This window comes from Taeniopygia guttata, chromosome Z, assembly GCF_048771995.1.
Source record: "Taeniopygia guttata chromosome Z, bTaeGut7.mat, whole genome shotgun sequence".
Taxonomy (NCBI): Eukaryota; Metazoa; Chordata; class Aves; order Passeriformes; family Estrildidae; genus Taeniopygia; species Taeniopygia guttata.
The window spans coordinates 49941290-49958116 of record NC_133063.1 but is presented as its reverse complement, the minus strand read 5'-3'; the positions used below and the strand labels follow the sequence as shown (position 1 = coordinate 49958116).

The 16827-nt window shown below is 35.2% G+C and overlaps 1 protein-coding gene across 1 annotated transcript in view; it reads right to left on the bottom strand.

Annotated features, from left to right (window-relative positions):
* The window catches only part of WDR70 (WD repeat domain 70), a 125338-nt gene that overhangs the window by 37579 nt on the left and 70932 nt on the right, over nt 1-16827 (bottom strand). Inside the window, exon 10 of the mRNA XM_002195375.6 lies at nt 14975-15149. Coding sequence (XP_002195411.2) covers nt 14975-15149 — 175 coding nt within the window. The remainder of the gene's footprint in view (nt 1-14974; nt 15150-16827) is intronic.

The following is a 16827-nucleotide window of genomic DNA, read 5'->3' as shown; positions in this document are numbered from 1 at the left end:
AGTCCTTAAAATTTTTTAAAGGTTTAGTTACTTCAGCAAATTCTGCAGTAAACCACTACATTCTGCAACTTATTTAAAGGCTTTCTAACAAATAACTCCTCCAATGTAAGCACTTTCCTCCTAGCTTTGCATTAGCACGTATATTTTTGTTAAGCAATTACAGCTGCCTGTACTTGTGTGCAAAATGAGATGACAGGCATAAAACATGAAGCACATGTGAGAAAGGATGCAATTGCATGTATCAAAAAAAACAAAAAATAACAGATAAATGTCAGGGTTTACAATATTGCCAGAGTCCTCTGAGCGAACAAGAGCCAGAAGATAAAAGGAAACCAGAGAACAGATTGGGAAGGGGTGGGGGTGGGGGCAAAGGTACATGACTGGAGGAGCATCAGTAATGAGTACCCCTTGTACAAAAATTGGTATGGACTTAAGAGGACCCATATAGGAAGTGAAGACAACAATGGCCATATGAATGGTTTACCACAAAAGAATGACCTACAACAGAGCCACATGGCTACAGCCCTGCATCTCACAACTGCTCTCCTGCTCCAAAACACTCCATAAAACTTGTTCTAGGAAAAAGACAGACCTACTCAGTTTGTTCAAAATCCAAGCTACATCCATGAGGAAAATAGCAATATGTCTAACTGATGGAATTTTTGAACTTCCCACATTGTTTGTGGGATACAATATTTCACAGTAAGCCGACACTTTCCCAAGATTACAATGCTTCTCACATTCTGCCCCCTCCCCCCACTTTTAACAAAATATTGAATGTCCCAGCCAAGACATTCTTCTTTCTTATTTTTTTCCATCTTCTACTTTTTTTTTTAAGCAAAGGCAGTAAATTCAGGCAGGCCTTGGGGAAAGTGAAACTTACAAAGATGGCTATATCAACCTTTCTCTGTTCTACAGATGTATAGCAAAATATACTTATTTATTAGTGTGAACACAGACAACCATACAACTACAATCACGATTTATTTCCAACCAGAGGCAGAAGGGCAGGACAGCTCAGCAGAGATGCCTGACAAGCAAGTCCCAGGCCATGTACAGCTACTTGAGTTTTAAATTAGTCTTTTCACCTAAGATACTTACAGCAAAATAAAATAGTTGTAATTTTTAACAAATAAAAGAGCCTTCCAAGATGACATATTATTACAGGCCAGGCTCAAGGTGATAAAAGTATCAGTTACAAAGCTGCAAGATGAAAACAAGCAAACAAACCAGAAATCTCCTTTTTAGTCACAACTGACCAAAGCTGTCTTGGGTCTTTGTTCAAAGTGATCCCATCAGAAACAGACATCTCAGAGCTGTGATCACAGGTGACAAGGCAGGCAGGTTCCCAAGGCAGGAGTTACACTCTCCAAATGTCTTCCCCATCCCCCCTTCAGCCACTTCTACTGAAAGGAAATGTTATCTCCTTTGCTCTCAATCACAATCAACAAAAGAAATCTAAGTGTACTTTCTGGTTTTAGTGTACCAATTAAAAATTGTCAGGTCTACATATGTCAAATGAATCCAGGAATTTCTCAGTATTTTTCCTGAGCAGGCTATATCAGATGCTTTCCTTAAATCTCTATAAACATGATCCCAGGACTTTCAACTTATGTGACTGCTCTTCAATACCACTTTCCATGTTGTAGAAATAGATGCTGTTTCCGTAATGAGCACATTGATTCAAAACAAGATTAACGTGTGAAATCTGAGGTTTTAGTGTTTACATGATTACACTCTTATATGATTTCCTCTTCTCTGTGACTTTCTAACCCAGTGACATCTACATGTATAATCAGCAGATCTGAAATACTCCTTCTTTTCTCTCAATCTTAATTAATCAATTATGAATACAGTAGCCTAACCTTGACACAATCAGGACATCTGACTTATAATTGTATTTAACTGTCCTGTGTAGCCATTATATTCTCATCTGTTGCAACTAAGTCCTTTTATCTGGGTGACAAGTCTTGAGAATTTCTCTCTCACACTCAGCAGTGGTTCAACACCCCTTCAATAATCTCTCACATGTATTTCATTGAGAAGCTTACCTAGTTATTTGCATTTACTGAACCTATAAAAGACTCAGCTCTATTTTTCTTTTCAAATAATCTGTAGTTTTTCTTGAGTTGCAATGAAAAACTTAGGTAACTGGGAGAATTAAAAAAAGGTCTATATTTAATTTTTAAAGTTTATGGAATCTTCAATGCATCATGCATTATATTAAGCAATTGTGAATGAAAATAAAAACGCAAGTGTAAAATACTTAATCAGAAAATGCTTGGAAGTTATGATACAGAGTAGTCTAAGAAGAAAAGTCTACACAGTGGTGTAGCCAGGCAAGATGAAGTATTATTTAGTGTTTTGTTAATTTTAATTGATACAAAAACTTGATTTCTATTTTAAAAAATCTAAATCATTTATGCAGAAAGCAATGAGGAAAGCCACCTGATACTTCTGACTACACATTTAGGGTTTAGGTAAAACAAGGAAGCAAGCAGGTCAGCCTGTCCTAGAGATGTCTCTGATCCATTGTAGAGTGATGAGAAAGTCCCTCCTATCCGCCCATGCTTCATTCACCAGGAAGAATATTCAACTTGTAACGATATTGCTGACTACAGAAACAATTTCATCTTGTTCATGCTTATTCATCAAGAAATATTTCAGAAAAACATTTTAACAAGATAGCTTCTTAACAGCATTGCTAAACACTTGCCTAAAGGTTTGAAAATTAAACCCCAGCTGAATGTTTGGCTGCACGGTCAAACTTTGCATTTGAGAAAATAACCTATCTTGGCCACAAAAATGATACATATTACTAATAAAAATAACTTTTGGAAACTATTCAGTTGGCTCCCTTTGGAGTTTTTTTACACTGCATGACAAAAACACACAAGGATGTAAAAGGAAGTTTCTTCTGTATCTTTTCATAACTCATCTAACCCTTCTCATGTTATCCTAACAAATCTACATTTTTCCTCCTTTGTACTATCATAAATATGGCTTTTGTAAACAAACAAAAGCACCCACTCCTCCTTTTGGCTCTCTAGAAGTTAAATTGATCATTCAACTTGCCCAGCTGTTGAAGGTTTCCTCGCCTTCCAGAAAACAATCAAATGTGATCAATGTTATTCTGCAAAAATCTCATTAAAGATTCAGCTAAGATACACTCGAACTCCACTGAAAGTCCACAGATTTCTTCAAACTCATCTATGCCAACTCTGGATGTTTCGTATCATTTAAAAGCAGCTTTTGGCCTACTGGCAATAAACAAAAATTTAAACAGAAAAAAAAAATATAAAGAAGCTACTAAGTTGTCTTCAAAAAGTAACTATGACAGACTTATTCTCAGCTTATTCCCAAATATTCAATAAAATGTCTCATATTCTTTCAGTGTCCCCAAAGCTTAAACCACTTCTGTGGTCTAACAGAGGCACAGCGTAAATAGAGTGAAATATGACTGGAAATACACAAAAATCTACATAAAGTTAACATTTCTGGTTCAGCAATCCTTGAGCCAAAATGGTGTAATTTGCAGTGAGTTATCAAAGATGGCTGTATAATAAATCTATTTACTTAACAGAAATAGTAGCCAGCACGCATATATTCTAAGAGGATGGCTGTATTTATTTAAGAAATGAAAGCATTTTCACTAAACTTCTTGTAACATACCAAGCTATTCTTTCTTCTACATTCTTTGATTTTTTTCTGATAAAAGTGCACCGCAACCATCATGCCATACTATCTCTCTGCATGTTATTTGAAAACAAATAATATTTTTAAACTATGGATTTGGTTTTATTCATTCAGATGGAACAATGAAGATGGAACTATGCCTCAGTTAAAGGGGTAAGTGATATTTTTCCTCATGCATGTCAGCAATAAACTGAGCATTCTCAAGTAAACTTCATTTTCTTTTCATGCAATATTCCTATCTCAATTCTTTGATGTTGATTTTTTTCTCACAATAGTTTTATATATTTGACTAGCTAAACAAGCAAGCAAATAAAACCCCCATACATGCAAGCAAAAAACAGGCAAAGCAAGAAAAAAATTTCAGAAATTGTTTATGGTGGTTTACACTAACAGAACAGTGTTCCAAACTAGCTTTCAGAGCAGCAATCGAGTAACTAAGCACTGGCTAAAGTGAAAAAGCTTGTAATGCCTTTTAGAGAAAAAGCTGCTTGCTATTCTAAAGTGTAATTTCTGATTAAATTTCAAACATGGGTCACTTTTAAAATTAGCTTTCTTTTTTAACAGACATTAAAACAAATTACTATTTTAAGTATGAGAGGAAAGATTTTCTTTTTGTTTGCAATTAATGTCTTTGAATCAATTAATCTTTTCTGTCTCATGTAATATAAATGAGATTATTATAAAAGGTATAGAAATATAAAAATGCCCAAATTGATATCCAAGAGTCTTTCAAACAGGTTGCAGTATTTCCATGAAAATTTGTCTCCGAGGATTGAGAATTGTTACAGAATTTTTCATTCTGCAAGTAGGTTTCTCTGCTACCATTAATGTTTACTATTGCTTCAAACCCCTCTTTCATGTAGGATATGGGAAGGGAAGTTATGAGGTTGAGATGCCGTGGGAGGAGACCACTGTGTAAGAAACTACACCCCTTCTTCTGCCCGTTAAGTTGCTGTCAGTCCCCTGTTCTAGAAAGTTCATCGTTCTGTGTTCGTTCATAGTTCCTTACAAATTGTTATCCAACCCCTGTCCCTCCATTGGTTGTTCCCTGATCACCCCATCCCTGCTCCCTTGTCTCTTCCCTGGTTGTTTCCTTTCAACAGTTACCCCTCCTACCCTGTCCCAGTTATATACCCTAGACCCTCCCTCAGTCAGGGCTCTTTTTCTTTGCTGCCTCTGACCCCTTCAGCCTGTTCTGTTGCTCTTCAATAAACAGAGCTGGAATTTCAAGCAGTGAGCCTCTCTCGTATCACTGGTTAGCCTTTATTACAACATCTGCACCTCGAGCGTCTGGTGATTCGCAGGAGCTAGCCACACTGACCAAGGAGCTCGCTCTTGGGAAGGCGGCCCTCCAGGCGACATCTGCCCACGAGGCTACGCTTTCTGCTTCATTTTCTGTTTCCATGATATAACACCTCTTTCCATACAATTCTCTTTGACCACTACCATCCCTAGAATTCTTTTCCTTCCAACAGAAAGATTGCTTTCATTCTCTCATTCTAGCCTCCTAGTTTTACTTCAGCACAATATTTCACACTTACGCCCAGCAATTTAATATTTCTTCTCCACCAGCAATGGCGTCCTCACAGCATAGAGAGATACAAATTTCACAAGCAACAATTCATTTATCTCCAAATCTCTCCAGTTTTCCCCAAATAGCTTCATGTTCCTCTCTCTCTTGCCTTTTCATCCAATACTGCCTTCTCCTCCACCTTCACTCATTGGTAATCCCACTATATTCCATGTGAGAATGCTACTTAAAATCCCTCCTGAGTCTCAGGATTATTCCTGACAAATCCAACATGGGATGCTACTCCACCCTTACTGTCATCAACACTGGGGGAAAAGTGTCTGTATTCTGTTCCCCTTCTTCACTGTTTTATGAAGTCCAGTATCTCCAGCATACCATCTACATGTTGGCGCCCTTCTTCACTATTCCCTCTGGTACATGACTACCTTTCCATTTCTCTGGCTATTCACTGCTATTCAATCCCCTTGGTCACTAAACTTTCCACTCTACGGTGTATTTTTACGCACCTTATTCACAACCATGACTCCCAATATTTTCATGACATTAAATTGCCTTCCAAAAGAAAGTACATCATTGTCTCTCTGCTGAACATCTTAGTTCACTTTGACATCACTCAATGAATGTTTAGTTGCCAATACAAATTCAACATGATGAAAGCTGTTCCTGATTTTCTTAAATGGATACCACATCTTCTCAATTTCCCTGGAAGATCTTACCTCCTTTAACTATTCATCATTAAAAAAATGTTGTTGTATGTATCCCAATGTGCCATCTCCTTTGTCACACATTGTAAAACATTCTGTAATAAATCCAACCAATTACCCACTGCCAGTACCATTATTTTAATGTGTTTTCCCTTTTTGTTTCCTTGATAATGGTTCTTTACTTTTAGGGGTCCACTCTTGCCTCATTTTGTCTTTTTTAACAGCTGTATTTCACCAATGAATTAAATACAATCTTTCAATTACTGCAATTACAAATTACATTCATTTAATCTGCAATCACATCTGTGTTTTTCTCAGAAAAACCAAAATCGAACTAAGGAAAACCACCACTCCTTTTTCTGCAACACATGAGGACATACAATAAACTATTGGGTAAAAAATTGTAGAAAAAAAAAAGGGCGGGGGGTGGGGGGAAGCGGTGGGAGACACATAGTAATCCAGTTTGCACATTGCCTTGTTTTTGTTTGCTGGTGTAAACCTTTTACCAACTTGACACTGAAGGATTCATTTTCTGACACAGCCACCTTTGGTTAGGAAGGAAGCCAAAACTGAAGTTTGTTTTACACATGCAGACAGACAGCACCACATATTATTGCAGCCCTACTCTGCCCTCCCACCTCAATGCAACAGCCAAGAAACCACACTGATCTGTCTGGAATACAGAAAACATTCCTACACCTCTGCCAACACCTATCTATTAACTTCAACACATCAAATATTGAAATCAAGCAGCCATTTTCACCTTTGTGACAAGTAACAAGCCAATGGCTTGCAATGCAATGCTTTCTGATGACTGCAACAGCTGTCCGTTCCTGTTTCTGAGAAATTACTCTGCTCTTCAAGGCACTCTAGAAATTAAACCAGTCCTCCCATCACAAGGGCAGGGATGCACTACCTGTCCTCCTTCTGCTCTTGTGAGCCTGTTGAAATAGCATCTATAAAGGCCCTCACAGTGCACTCCCATCGCCTTAACAGGATGAAGTTTGTTTACTGATCTCAGACTCTCCAGGTTAGACCAAAGAACTGCAAAATGGTGAGGACAAAGAGCAGGCTAGTGAGCCAGGATGCAGAAAAATTTAGTGCTGATTATAAGTGACTCCTTTGAGCACAAAACAATCACAAGCCAAATCTCAAAGTGATACATATACACAGTGCAAATTTAAATAGTAACTGTAAAGGAATTCTTTTAAAACTCCACATACTGCTTAATCTAAATGAAAATTATGTATTTTGAAATATCTAAGAATATGTTGTTTAAATTACTGCTTAAAACAATTATACACATTCAGAAAGTCTATTGAACTAGAATGTAATTACAGGCCTCTGGACATACTTAGACACATTGTGTATGCATTTACACATAAGATGTGAAACACATAGGTAGTTCATATCCAAATCCAAGTCCAAGTCTCATTCACTATCTCATGAGAAATTTAGAACTTGGTTTAAGGAAAGCAGCTGTTTCATGGATGTATCTGATTTCAGTCTGTATAGTATCACTGCAGTCATACATTAAATAAAACACAGCTGGACAATGCTCCACCTATTTCACCACCCTCTCTGCTAATTGTTTAGCACTAACATCTGTTGAAAACAAACTTTAGGAATAGGAAACCCCTTTATTTTAAAAGATTTTTCACTGGGAGAAGTTTTGCTTACTTATAAAGGAAGCCTCAGTATTAATCGGGTTTTAATTATGAGATACATAATTAAAGTTGTAAGAAACCTGTTTACTGAAGCTGTCTTACGAAAAATATGGTATTATTACAAATACATATGATTAGTTTAGTTCTGTACCTGTTGCCAAGATATGTTTTAGCTGTGCAGTTTATCTTCTCATTGATAATTATGAACACAAAAATAATTTGTTTGACTTATAATCTTATTATGAATTCTCTAGAAATGCCATTCAAATATTTTCAATTCAAGTTAACAGAACTTACATTCTTTAGGAATTGGGTATAGTCTCTAGTGTATTATTGCCAATTATTTAAACAGTATCCCCACACAACTGCACCTTTTAATGGACATAACCATGAATCAATTGTTCTTTCTGTAGAGAAACGGTTGTTCTTTTTCAAACTTCCTGAGTTAAATGTATGTAACTTAATGTTACATAAAAAAGCTATGACTCAATATAACTTATTACCTGCAAACCTGTATGTCCCATGGCTCAGAAGCTATTTCCTACCTTTTTTTTTTTAATTCACTTGTTCAAGTTGTAAAAGCTTTCCTTTAGTTAAGTATTTTAAAATGTGGGGGCTTTGTCTTCTCTAATAAAATAAACCTAATGACCAAGAGCTGTACAAAAATGTACTTTACATTGCTTTTAGGAAATTCGCAGCATAATCCTCCTGTTATCTCCTCACAAGCTTCAAGAAATAGTTACCTACTATGAAGCACAGTGAGATACATTTGGAGGCAAAACTAGCTGCCTAATATACACATCAAGCACAACAGTCTTTTCATAATTTACAAACCCTATCAGACTCTAGACCACGGAATTTTCAGCTCGCTTGGCAATGCATATACTACAGCATCTAAAAGCCATTTCTTTGCTAAGCCAAACTACTCTGGAGCTAACTTCTTTTTAGATCAGAATGTAGTATTTGTATTTTCCACTATTTGTCTCTACAAAAAAAGGAAAATTTTCTCTAAAGTAACAAAGCTAGCTCAAGAGGCTCTTTATTTTTTCCATTATGTTTATAATTTCATCTTTCTATTTCTGTAACATTATTCATGTTACAATAATATTAATAGCACTACAATATTAATAAGGCAAATAATGTTGCTGTAATGCCTACTTTTCTCAAATCGTAATTTTGAAATTATTTCTGTAAGTTCTACTTTTAGTTTTCAAAAAAATAAACCAAAGAGACATATATAATCCTTGTGGAAGAAGCCTTTTTCCTTAACCATACATGAATCCAAATCCTTTAACCTATTTTCACCGGGGTGTGACAGACTTCAAGATTTAGAATTGCCTTTCATCACTATATTAGATAGTGCAAACATTTAGATAGTTCTTAACTATAAACTGTTTATTACATAAGAGAGAAATGCACTTAGAAATACAGCAGGGCACATTTTATCTCAGCATATGATTGTCAGATTCTTTGCCGTGGCTGGTTTCAGGGTACAGATAGTGATGTACTGGCTAACCCAGACGTATACAGAAAGGAGTAATATATGAATCTGTTAATATTTGCTGCTGGCAAGCTTGTGTATGATTTCCAGTTTCTGGAACAGAGGTCTGGCACATATACATATGGAATGAAAGGGTGGAATATTATGGATATGGAAAACTTACCTTAAGTTTGAAAGGGGAATATAGTATATTTGGATATCCTTCATCTTGTATTTACACAAGACATTTCCAGATGTAGCCAGACTGCCCTCTTCAAAGCATGAAGCATGTTACATACTTGGGGGAAATTGGAAGATTTCCCTGCTGTTTAGCTGTAGTAGTGATAGTCAGCAAATTTAAGATCAGTCATTGTAAACTGTTTCTATTAAATATTGACATTTCACTGGAATATTTTTAATGCTGTGGAGATATCAATATAAATATTAAATTCTATACATAAAAAAAACATCCAAATAGACACGTGAATATTCCAGGGTGAAAAAAGATGACTAAAACCTAGCTGGTGTGAAAAAAGTGAAACTCTCTAATGCTGTGATGGACAAGATGCCAAAGACACACCATGAACTGGTGGAAAATGTATCTAAAAAGGCATATGTATAGTAAAACTTTCTAGTGGACAGACATAAGACATTTCAGGAATTACTGAAAGCCATGTCTTTTGCATATCAGCATATGTAAAATGAATCCTGTAAATGTGTAAAGATTCAACAACCATAGGTATAAATGCCCTCAAAGGACCTCCCAATTAATGGGAAAGTATTTACAGCAAGTCTCAGATCTTACTGCTAGTTTTGATTACTCTGTCTTGGCAGCATCAGCTGTAAAATCCATCAAGAACAGCAAAATAAAGTTTGCAAAAAAAAAATTTCCCAATAAGATCTGGACTTAGGCTCCCATTCCTAAAAAAAAAAAACCCAAGGAGTTTTTCACATAATTTTTCATTATCTATATCTGTGTCCTTGGTTGCACAGTATTTTTTCAAAATGGTTTCAGTACTTGCGAAACCTTTCATCTCTAAAAACTCTACCTTAAAACTTCTAACAGCACACCACAAAACTAAAGCTTACAGAAACCCTTTCAAAGCAAACCATCGCTAAATATAGAAATGTATTTATCTTACATCTATAAATCATGCAATTATTTGGAAAATACTTTTAACATGAGTATTTGTAATTAAAATGTACAGAGTTTAGATCTGTTTAATTTCAGGGCATACTGTGACATTACACTTTTCTTCCCCTTATATTTTGAGGATAGGGTGGCTTAAGGGCGTGTTGAAAACAAGTTATTGGGACTACCACTTGATCACACCCCATTCGGGAATATTTATGTGGGCAGTACATTATTACAGTGTTGAATTACAATATTACGAAGAATTTTAAGTTTTGCAAGACCACTTGGAGCTACAGCTAAGTAATTTAAACTCATCCAAATACATAATTTATTCTAGCAACTTAAAATTAGAGTAAGGTTTTAAAACCAGGAGAAAAGAGATTGCTAGCAAAGCAGTAATTCAGCTATACTGTATCAAATGCTCACTTTTGAGATGAAGAACGTAGTTAAACCTACAGCTAAGTCTTTTATGAAACAAGAAAGTAAAAAAATATAGGTTAATCATTCACTATAAAAGCATTTTCATGGAAATTTGCTTAATGAGAATTACGCTGAAAATCACAAACCATTATATCTTTCATGTTCAGATTTGCACTATATAAAAAAATAAACCTATTACAGATGTAAAAGGCAAACCTATTACAGAGGTATTTGTCCAAACTAATTCTTTACTACTTATAGTGCAGACAGTAGATAGGTAAAAGCTTGTAATAACTACTCAAAGTTTACAACCAAATTTAACATAGCTATGAAGAAAGACAAGATTTTGAGTGTACAAGCTGTTTTCTCACAGGCATTTAAAAGACATGACCACTTCTCTTATAAACTCTGTCTCCCCAACATCCTTATTAATAGCTTTGTATCACAGCTGCAATGATATACCACAAAATAGGTGATGTGTGAAACTGTGAAACATGATTCAGCCTGTCATACATAGAGACGTTGTTTATGCGGTCCTGTGCTGAACACACCCAGGAAAAGCTGGAGGAAAAAATTCACATAACTGGTAGCCTCACCAAATGGTTTGAAAGATTAAGAAAGCCCAACTAAGAAGTCCAGCTTTTTTACCCCAAAAAAGCCTATTTTTAACTAATGAAAAACTTCTCAATCCAATCCTACTTATTGTGGAAAATGAGTGGAGATTTTCTGTTCATTGAAGAGATTTCAATTTTAACTCACAATATACTTCAAAAATTACTTCATTTTTCCCCTATCTCTATGAATGAGATATTCACATTCCTGGACAGGAATATCAGGCACACAAAGGTTTACTGATGGCAAGACAGTCTGCATTCTTGACACTAAAGACTGACTCTGTGGATCAGTTTATTCAGAAATATGTAGTACTACAGCCTTGCAAAAAGCTCTGAATGGGCAAGTGCAGGCAAGATGAGGAATTTGAACTTACATGAACTGCAGGTAAACCTAGTGGTTTTACTGCACTGCCCTGTGAACCAGTAATTTTTGAGGCCCTGTCTTATTTTGATCACTAATGCTCTTCAACTCTCCATATTTGCCACTTTTTTCCATGTCTCAGAACATTCAAATTGAGAGTGTTCTAATATGTTGTGTTATAATTGACTATTTCACACTGTTGTTTCCACTATTCATTCAAAGTTTGAAGGAAGTTATTTTTTACATCCTTTGAAGCTGTTATTTTAAGCCAAGTTGACAGTGTTCATAATATTTCAAATAGGCTGACAGATTGCTCTGCTAATGTGCACTGTAAATGCACATGTACGTGAACCTTAAAGAAAAAACATGCACCGACAAAATAACGTATGTGAGAAAATAACACAGATTTATGACAAAACAAAAAAATCCCGTGAGGCAGGTGATTATAATGGATCATGAATTTGCTGAGGAAGTTTGGAAAAAGGCAAGGCAGAGCTGGAATCTATTTGGCTAACTTCAGCATTAGCAAGTTACCAATGTCAATTTGAAGGAAGAAAAAATCTTCCTTCAAAAGTTCCAAAAGTGTTTTTACTGTCACTGCATACAGCTGGGAGATTTGGTATCATACTAAAAGAAGAGTGGAAGTAAAAAGCTGAATGAAACATTCATGGTGTTCATTACTAGTCAGAAGTGAATTGATCACACACCAAAATAACTCCCTAGGCACAGCAACATAATTTAAAAAAGAAAAAAAAAAGAAAAAGAAAGAAGCAGATACTGAGATGGTTCAGAAGTGCCTTGGAAAAAAACAACTAACTGATGAAGATAACTTACAACAAACAGCTACTTTGACTTCAGTAGGATGGATAAAATATGACATAGAGATCTTGTCTTCTTCTAAATTAAAAATCAAAAATTGTTACACCTTCCTGAATCTCTCCTTCCAGCTGCATATGACCAAGCACACAGCATAAATAGTGATGCCAGAATCATTCAGAACTGATCAAGAATAAGAAAATATGGTAATTATTTTCTGCTTTCAAACACTAGCAAATTTTGCTACTGACTCAATAGAGCCTTGTCAAAATAAACACAAATGCTCTCTTAATTTTGACTTGAAAGCCAGTTGTACTGTACACAGCAAAATTTGTATATATATGGCTCTACACTTGTTTTAACAGAATCAAATAGCGTTTGCTGGATGGGAATTACAGCTTTCTGTTCAAAAATCAGAATTTAACATTTCTACTATATATGTCTTCAAGAAGTTTAACCCTCACACCTTGATCCTCTACAGCTTTATCTATTTTCCAGGGCCACACACAATTTGTACCCCAAGAACTGCATCAATTTGTAATAACTTAGCATTTTCTTGTTTGCATTTGCAAGCATCTCTGTATCCTGTCAGTAAGTGCTTTCACCATTCCACTGCATGAGTCAGTCTCATCCTCTTCTTTCTAACAGTTATGTTGAACACATATTCCATTTGAAAGTTTTTTTCTTATCCCTTCCCCATCCCCAAATATAAGATGAGGGCTTTTTCTAATAGTTTAATCAAGATGCCTTTTGAAACACCTGATTCTAACTATACACAGGGATCTCCAGAGGACACCAGTAGTCTTAGGTAAGAATACTACTAAAAATCCCATTTACCTGCTCCTTTACCCAAAAATCTTACACACTTCTTATGGAAAGCAACAAAGGCAAAGACAAAAATTCTTTAGACATTAAAAATACAAACTCTGGAACACCACTAACTTAACTTCCACTAGAAAATCACTTTAATCTTGCTTGTTATACAGGGGTCACCCATTGGAAATTGCACAAGATGCACAGGATATATCTTTAAATTACTCATAATCACCTTAAACTGCACTCAATCAGCATTGCAATATGTCATCTTACAGACACAGGAAAGTTCAAAAGGAAAAGCACATGAAAAAGCAGACTACCAAGAGTACTATTGTTAAAACTACACCAGAAAGCTTAATATTTCAATACTGTATATGTTAAAATAAACAACATACACAGGTGATGAAAGCCAGTCTCTGAAAAATTTATTATTCTGTTAGAATAAGTTTACACTTAGGATGAATTCTCAAGCTTCATGCCATTAGGAAGTTTTACTAGGTTTATAGTGGAAATAAAAACAGAAATAAAAATAGATTAGAATTCCAAAATACAGGCTGTACTTTAAGTATGACCCACAAGCTTTCTTTTCCTTTTGAATCTATACATTTCCTCCTGACTCCAGCAATCAGATATTTTAAAATCTTTGTAAAAAACTACCCAGATTGTCTGTTTTCCTTTTTAAAATCAAATATTTTGAAATATGAACAGACTAATGTAACCTATACTAGTTAAGTTTTACTTCCACAAAGCCATCCTACTGGAGGTGTACAGCTTTCAGAGATTTATGACACCAGTTTCACAATCCTGCTCTTCTTGCCTCATTTACTCTGTTTGCTCATTTTGGCTTTAAAAAAAATTGACCCTATTTCTATTTTCTCCTCCAATGCATGCCATTGGTACTTATCCCACTCGATCTTCTTTGCATAAGATGGGCATAAAGAGAGGATATGGATGATTTAGTAGGATGATTATTTTTCAAAGCAGTAAAGTTTAGCCTGTTGAATTTGCACTTGACATTGCATAATTAAACTCTTGGAACTGGGCTGGTTTGTAAGCTATACTACACAATGCAACAGTGAGCACTGAATGCTCTAAGCTTCAAATTATAAAGTAGTAGCAAGAATTATAATTGTTAGTTCAAGTCATAACTACTGGAAATTGATTGTTTAGTTCAATATGAACTGAAATATTTCCTAATTTTGGTAAGTTTGAAATAGTTTCCATTCTGACTCTTTCTGGCCAAAATGCATTTACATAAATGGTTCAAATTTGCTTCAGTATTAATTTTTACACATTAGACAATGTAACATTCACATTTAATGTGCAGCATTGGCCATAGCCTCACTCACTTGGATGCTATTCTTATATTCTTATTATTATATTATTTTGTTATTATATAACAACAAAAAATTCTGCTTTTCTCACAAGCAGAATTAATTCCATCTTAATAACAATCTACATACAGATACGTGGTGGTTTGGGTTTTTTTTAAACATAGATTGTCAAACAGTTTTCCCAAACTTTGACCTTAGTAGCAGCACACTTAATGATCAGTTGTGGAAAGGCAGAAGAAATATTAAGTCAAGCCTACGAGTTATTTGTTTTTCAGGACAGAGGGGAGAGGAGGGGAAATAAATAAATAAAATAATACAAGTGCCAAAATTGATTTTATCTGCTTCAACCTTCACACTTGAAATAACAGAAGCGAATATTGTTATCAAATACTGGACTTACGCTCATATTCCTATCCCAGATCTGGATAGAGCCATCATGACAGCCAGCTGCAATAAGCTTCCCATCTCTGCTGTATGTGCAGGTTGTAGGAATCACTCGTTTACCTTGAACTGATCGTGGCTTAAATACGCTTTTGTGCTTTTTTTCATTGTTAACATCCCAAGTCCTCACAGTTCTGAAAAAATAGTTTAAATAAACAGTTGTTTTAGATAATGTTACTATATATAAAATAATTCTTCTTGTGATAAAAACGAATATCTTTTCCAGCACAGATGGCATATAATATTGCTCAAATTAAGCTGTAATGGCAAAACAGCATTTAAGCTATGAGGACAACCTTTCAAGTAAGAAACATCATGTTCACTAAAATGCATCTAAAGTTAAAAAATAATTAAAACATACAAAAAACCCCCAAACCAAAACACTTTTCCCCAAAACTCTCATGTAAATACATAAATAATTTAAAATTTGGAAGATAACAAAAAGTTAATGCACGGGTACTACATAATCTCCACTGCCACTGGACGTCAGGAAGAGGAAAGTATTTAGTCCTCTACTAAGAATTAATACTTCAGGAAACAGGCATGAATGCTTATACAAATTCACAACTTAAACAGATTTCTTAACTATTTGGATGTAACAACAACTGAATATTCTGCTTTTAACTGGCTGGCTATTCCTCACACTTTACTTTTAAAAGGCATTTAAAGTATTAATTTTAATATTACTGTAGCTCTCTTCCACTAACCCTGAAGATGTTAGAGTTCTGTTATAAAAGTGTTTTTCAAATATTTTAGGAAGACTAATTTATGTATTATTGTTTTTTCAGGTTGAGTTTTTCCCACATTAGCAAAACAAATACATCTTTTCTCTCTTTAATAGAAAAAGAGTATCTGCCTGGATCTTCTCTGTTCCTTAGATACAGAAAAACATCCAAATGAGAGAGAACTAAAACACTAGATACAGGTGGACCCTTTAAACTGTCTTAGATACAAATGTTTTCTGTCCATTTAATATGCTGAGGTCTTTCCATATAAAAATTCAAAACTCTTCTGGCATCTAATGCAGAGAAGAGTTTCAGAATTTGGCAAAGGAAGGAAGATCATTCATTTAGAAAGAAAAAGTCTCAAGGTTCTCAAGACAACCCCATTTGTTTAGACTATACAAACATTGCCTATGATCCAACAGCACATAATTCACTGGTCTCTAGCAAAACAAATACAACTTTAACAGAGGCTGCCACTTCTCCAGAACGAGACAAGATACCACAGCACAATATTAGAAATTTCCATCAGAGCTACAGGACCAGACAGGCCACAGAGCTGACATATAAATAATTCTAGAATAAAACAGGTAAGAAAATGAGCTGGAAATACCTCAGAGAGGTTACAATCAACTGCACGTTTAATGACAGTAATCAGAAATCAGTAACTGTAAGTTAGAATGAATAAGTAGAATTAACCTTCAGTTTTCCATAATAAAGTCAAGGTTAGTTTCATTTCTAAAAGTCTTCAAATCTCCTATGCGTAAGGCATCACTTCATTGCTGTATTTGGAGCTCTTGCACAAGACATTCAAGTGTTCTGATGCTTAGGTTGGGTTTGAGGTTTTAGCAAGTTTTTTGTTTGATGGTTTTAACTGTTACTTTTATTTTAAATAATGCACTATATTGCAATTACGATTAGGCTTACTAGAAGATTTTCAGAAGTTGCTTTCATCCTCAAACATTCAATGATTCTGACCTTCCCTTTTTCATCTCTTTGTGTGGTCAATACCCATCTCAGTCTCCTGCCTTTCATTCACACTTTCTCCCACTGTGATATTTGCTTAAAACTTGAGTCTTTTTCCATTCCT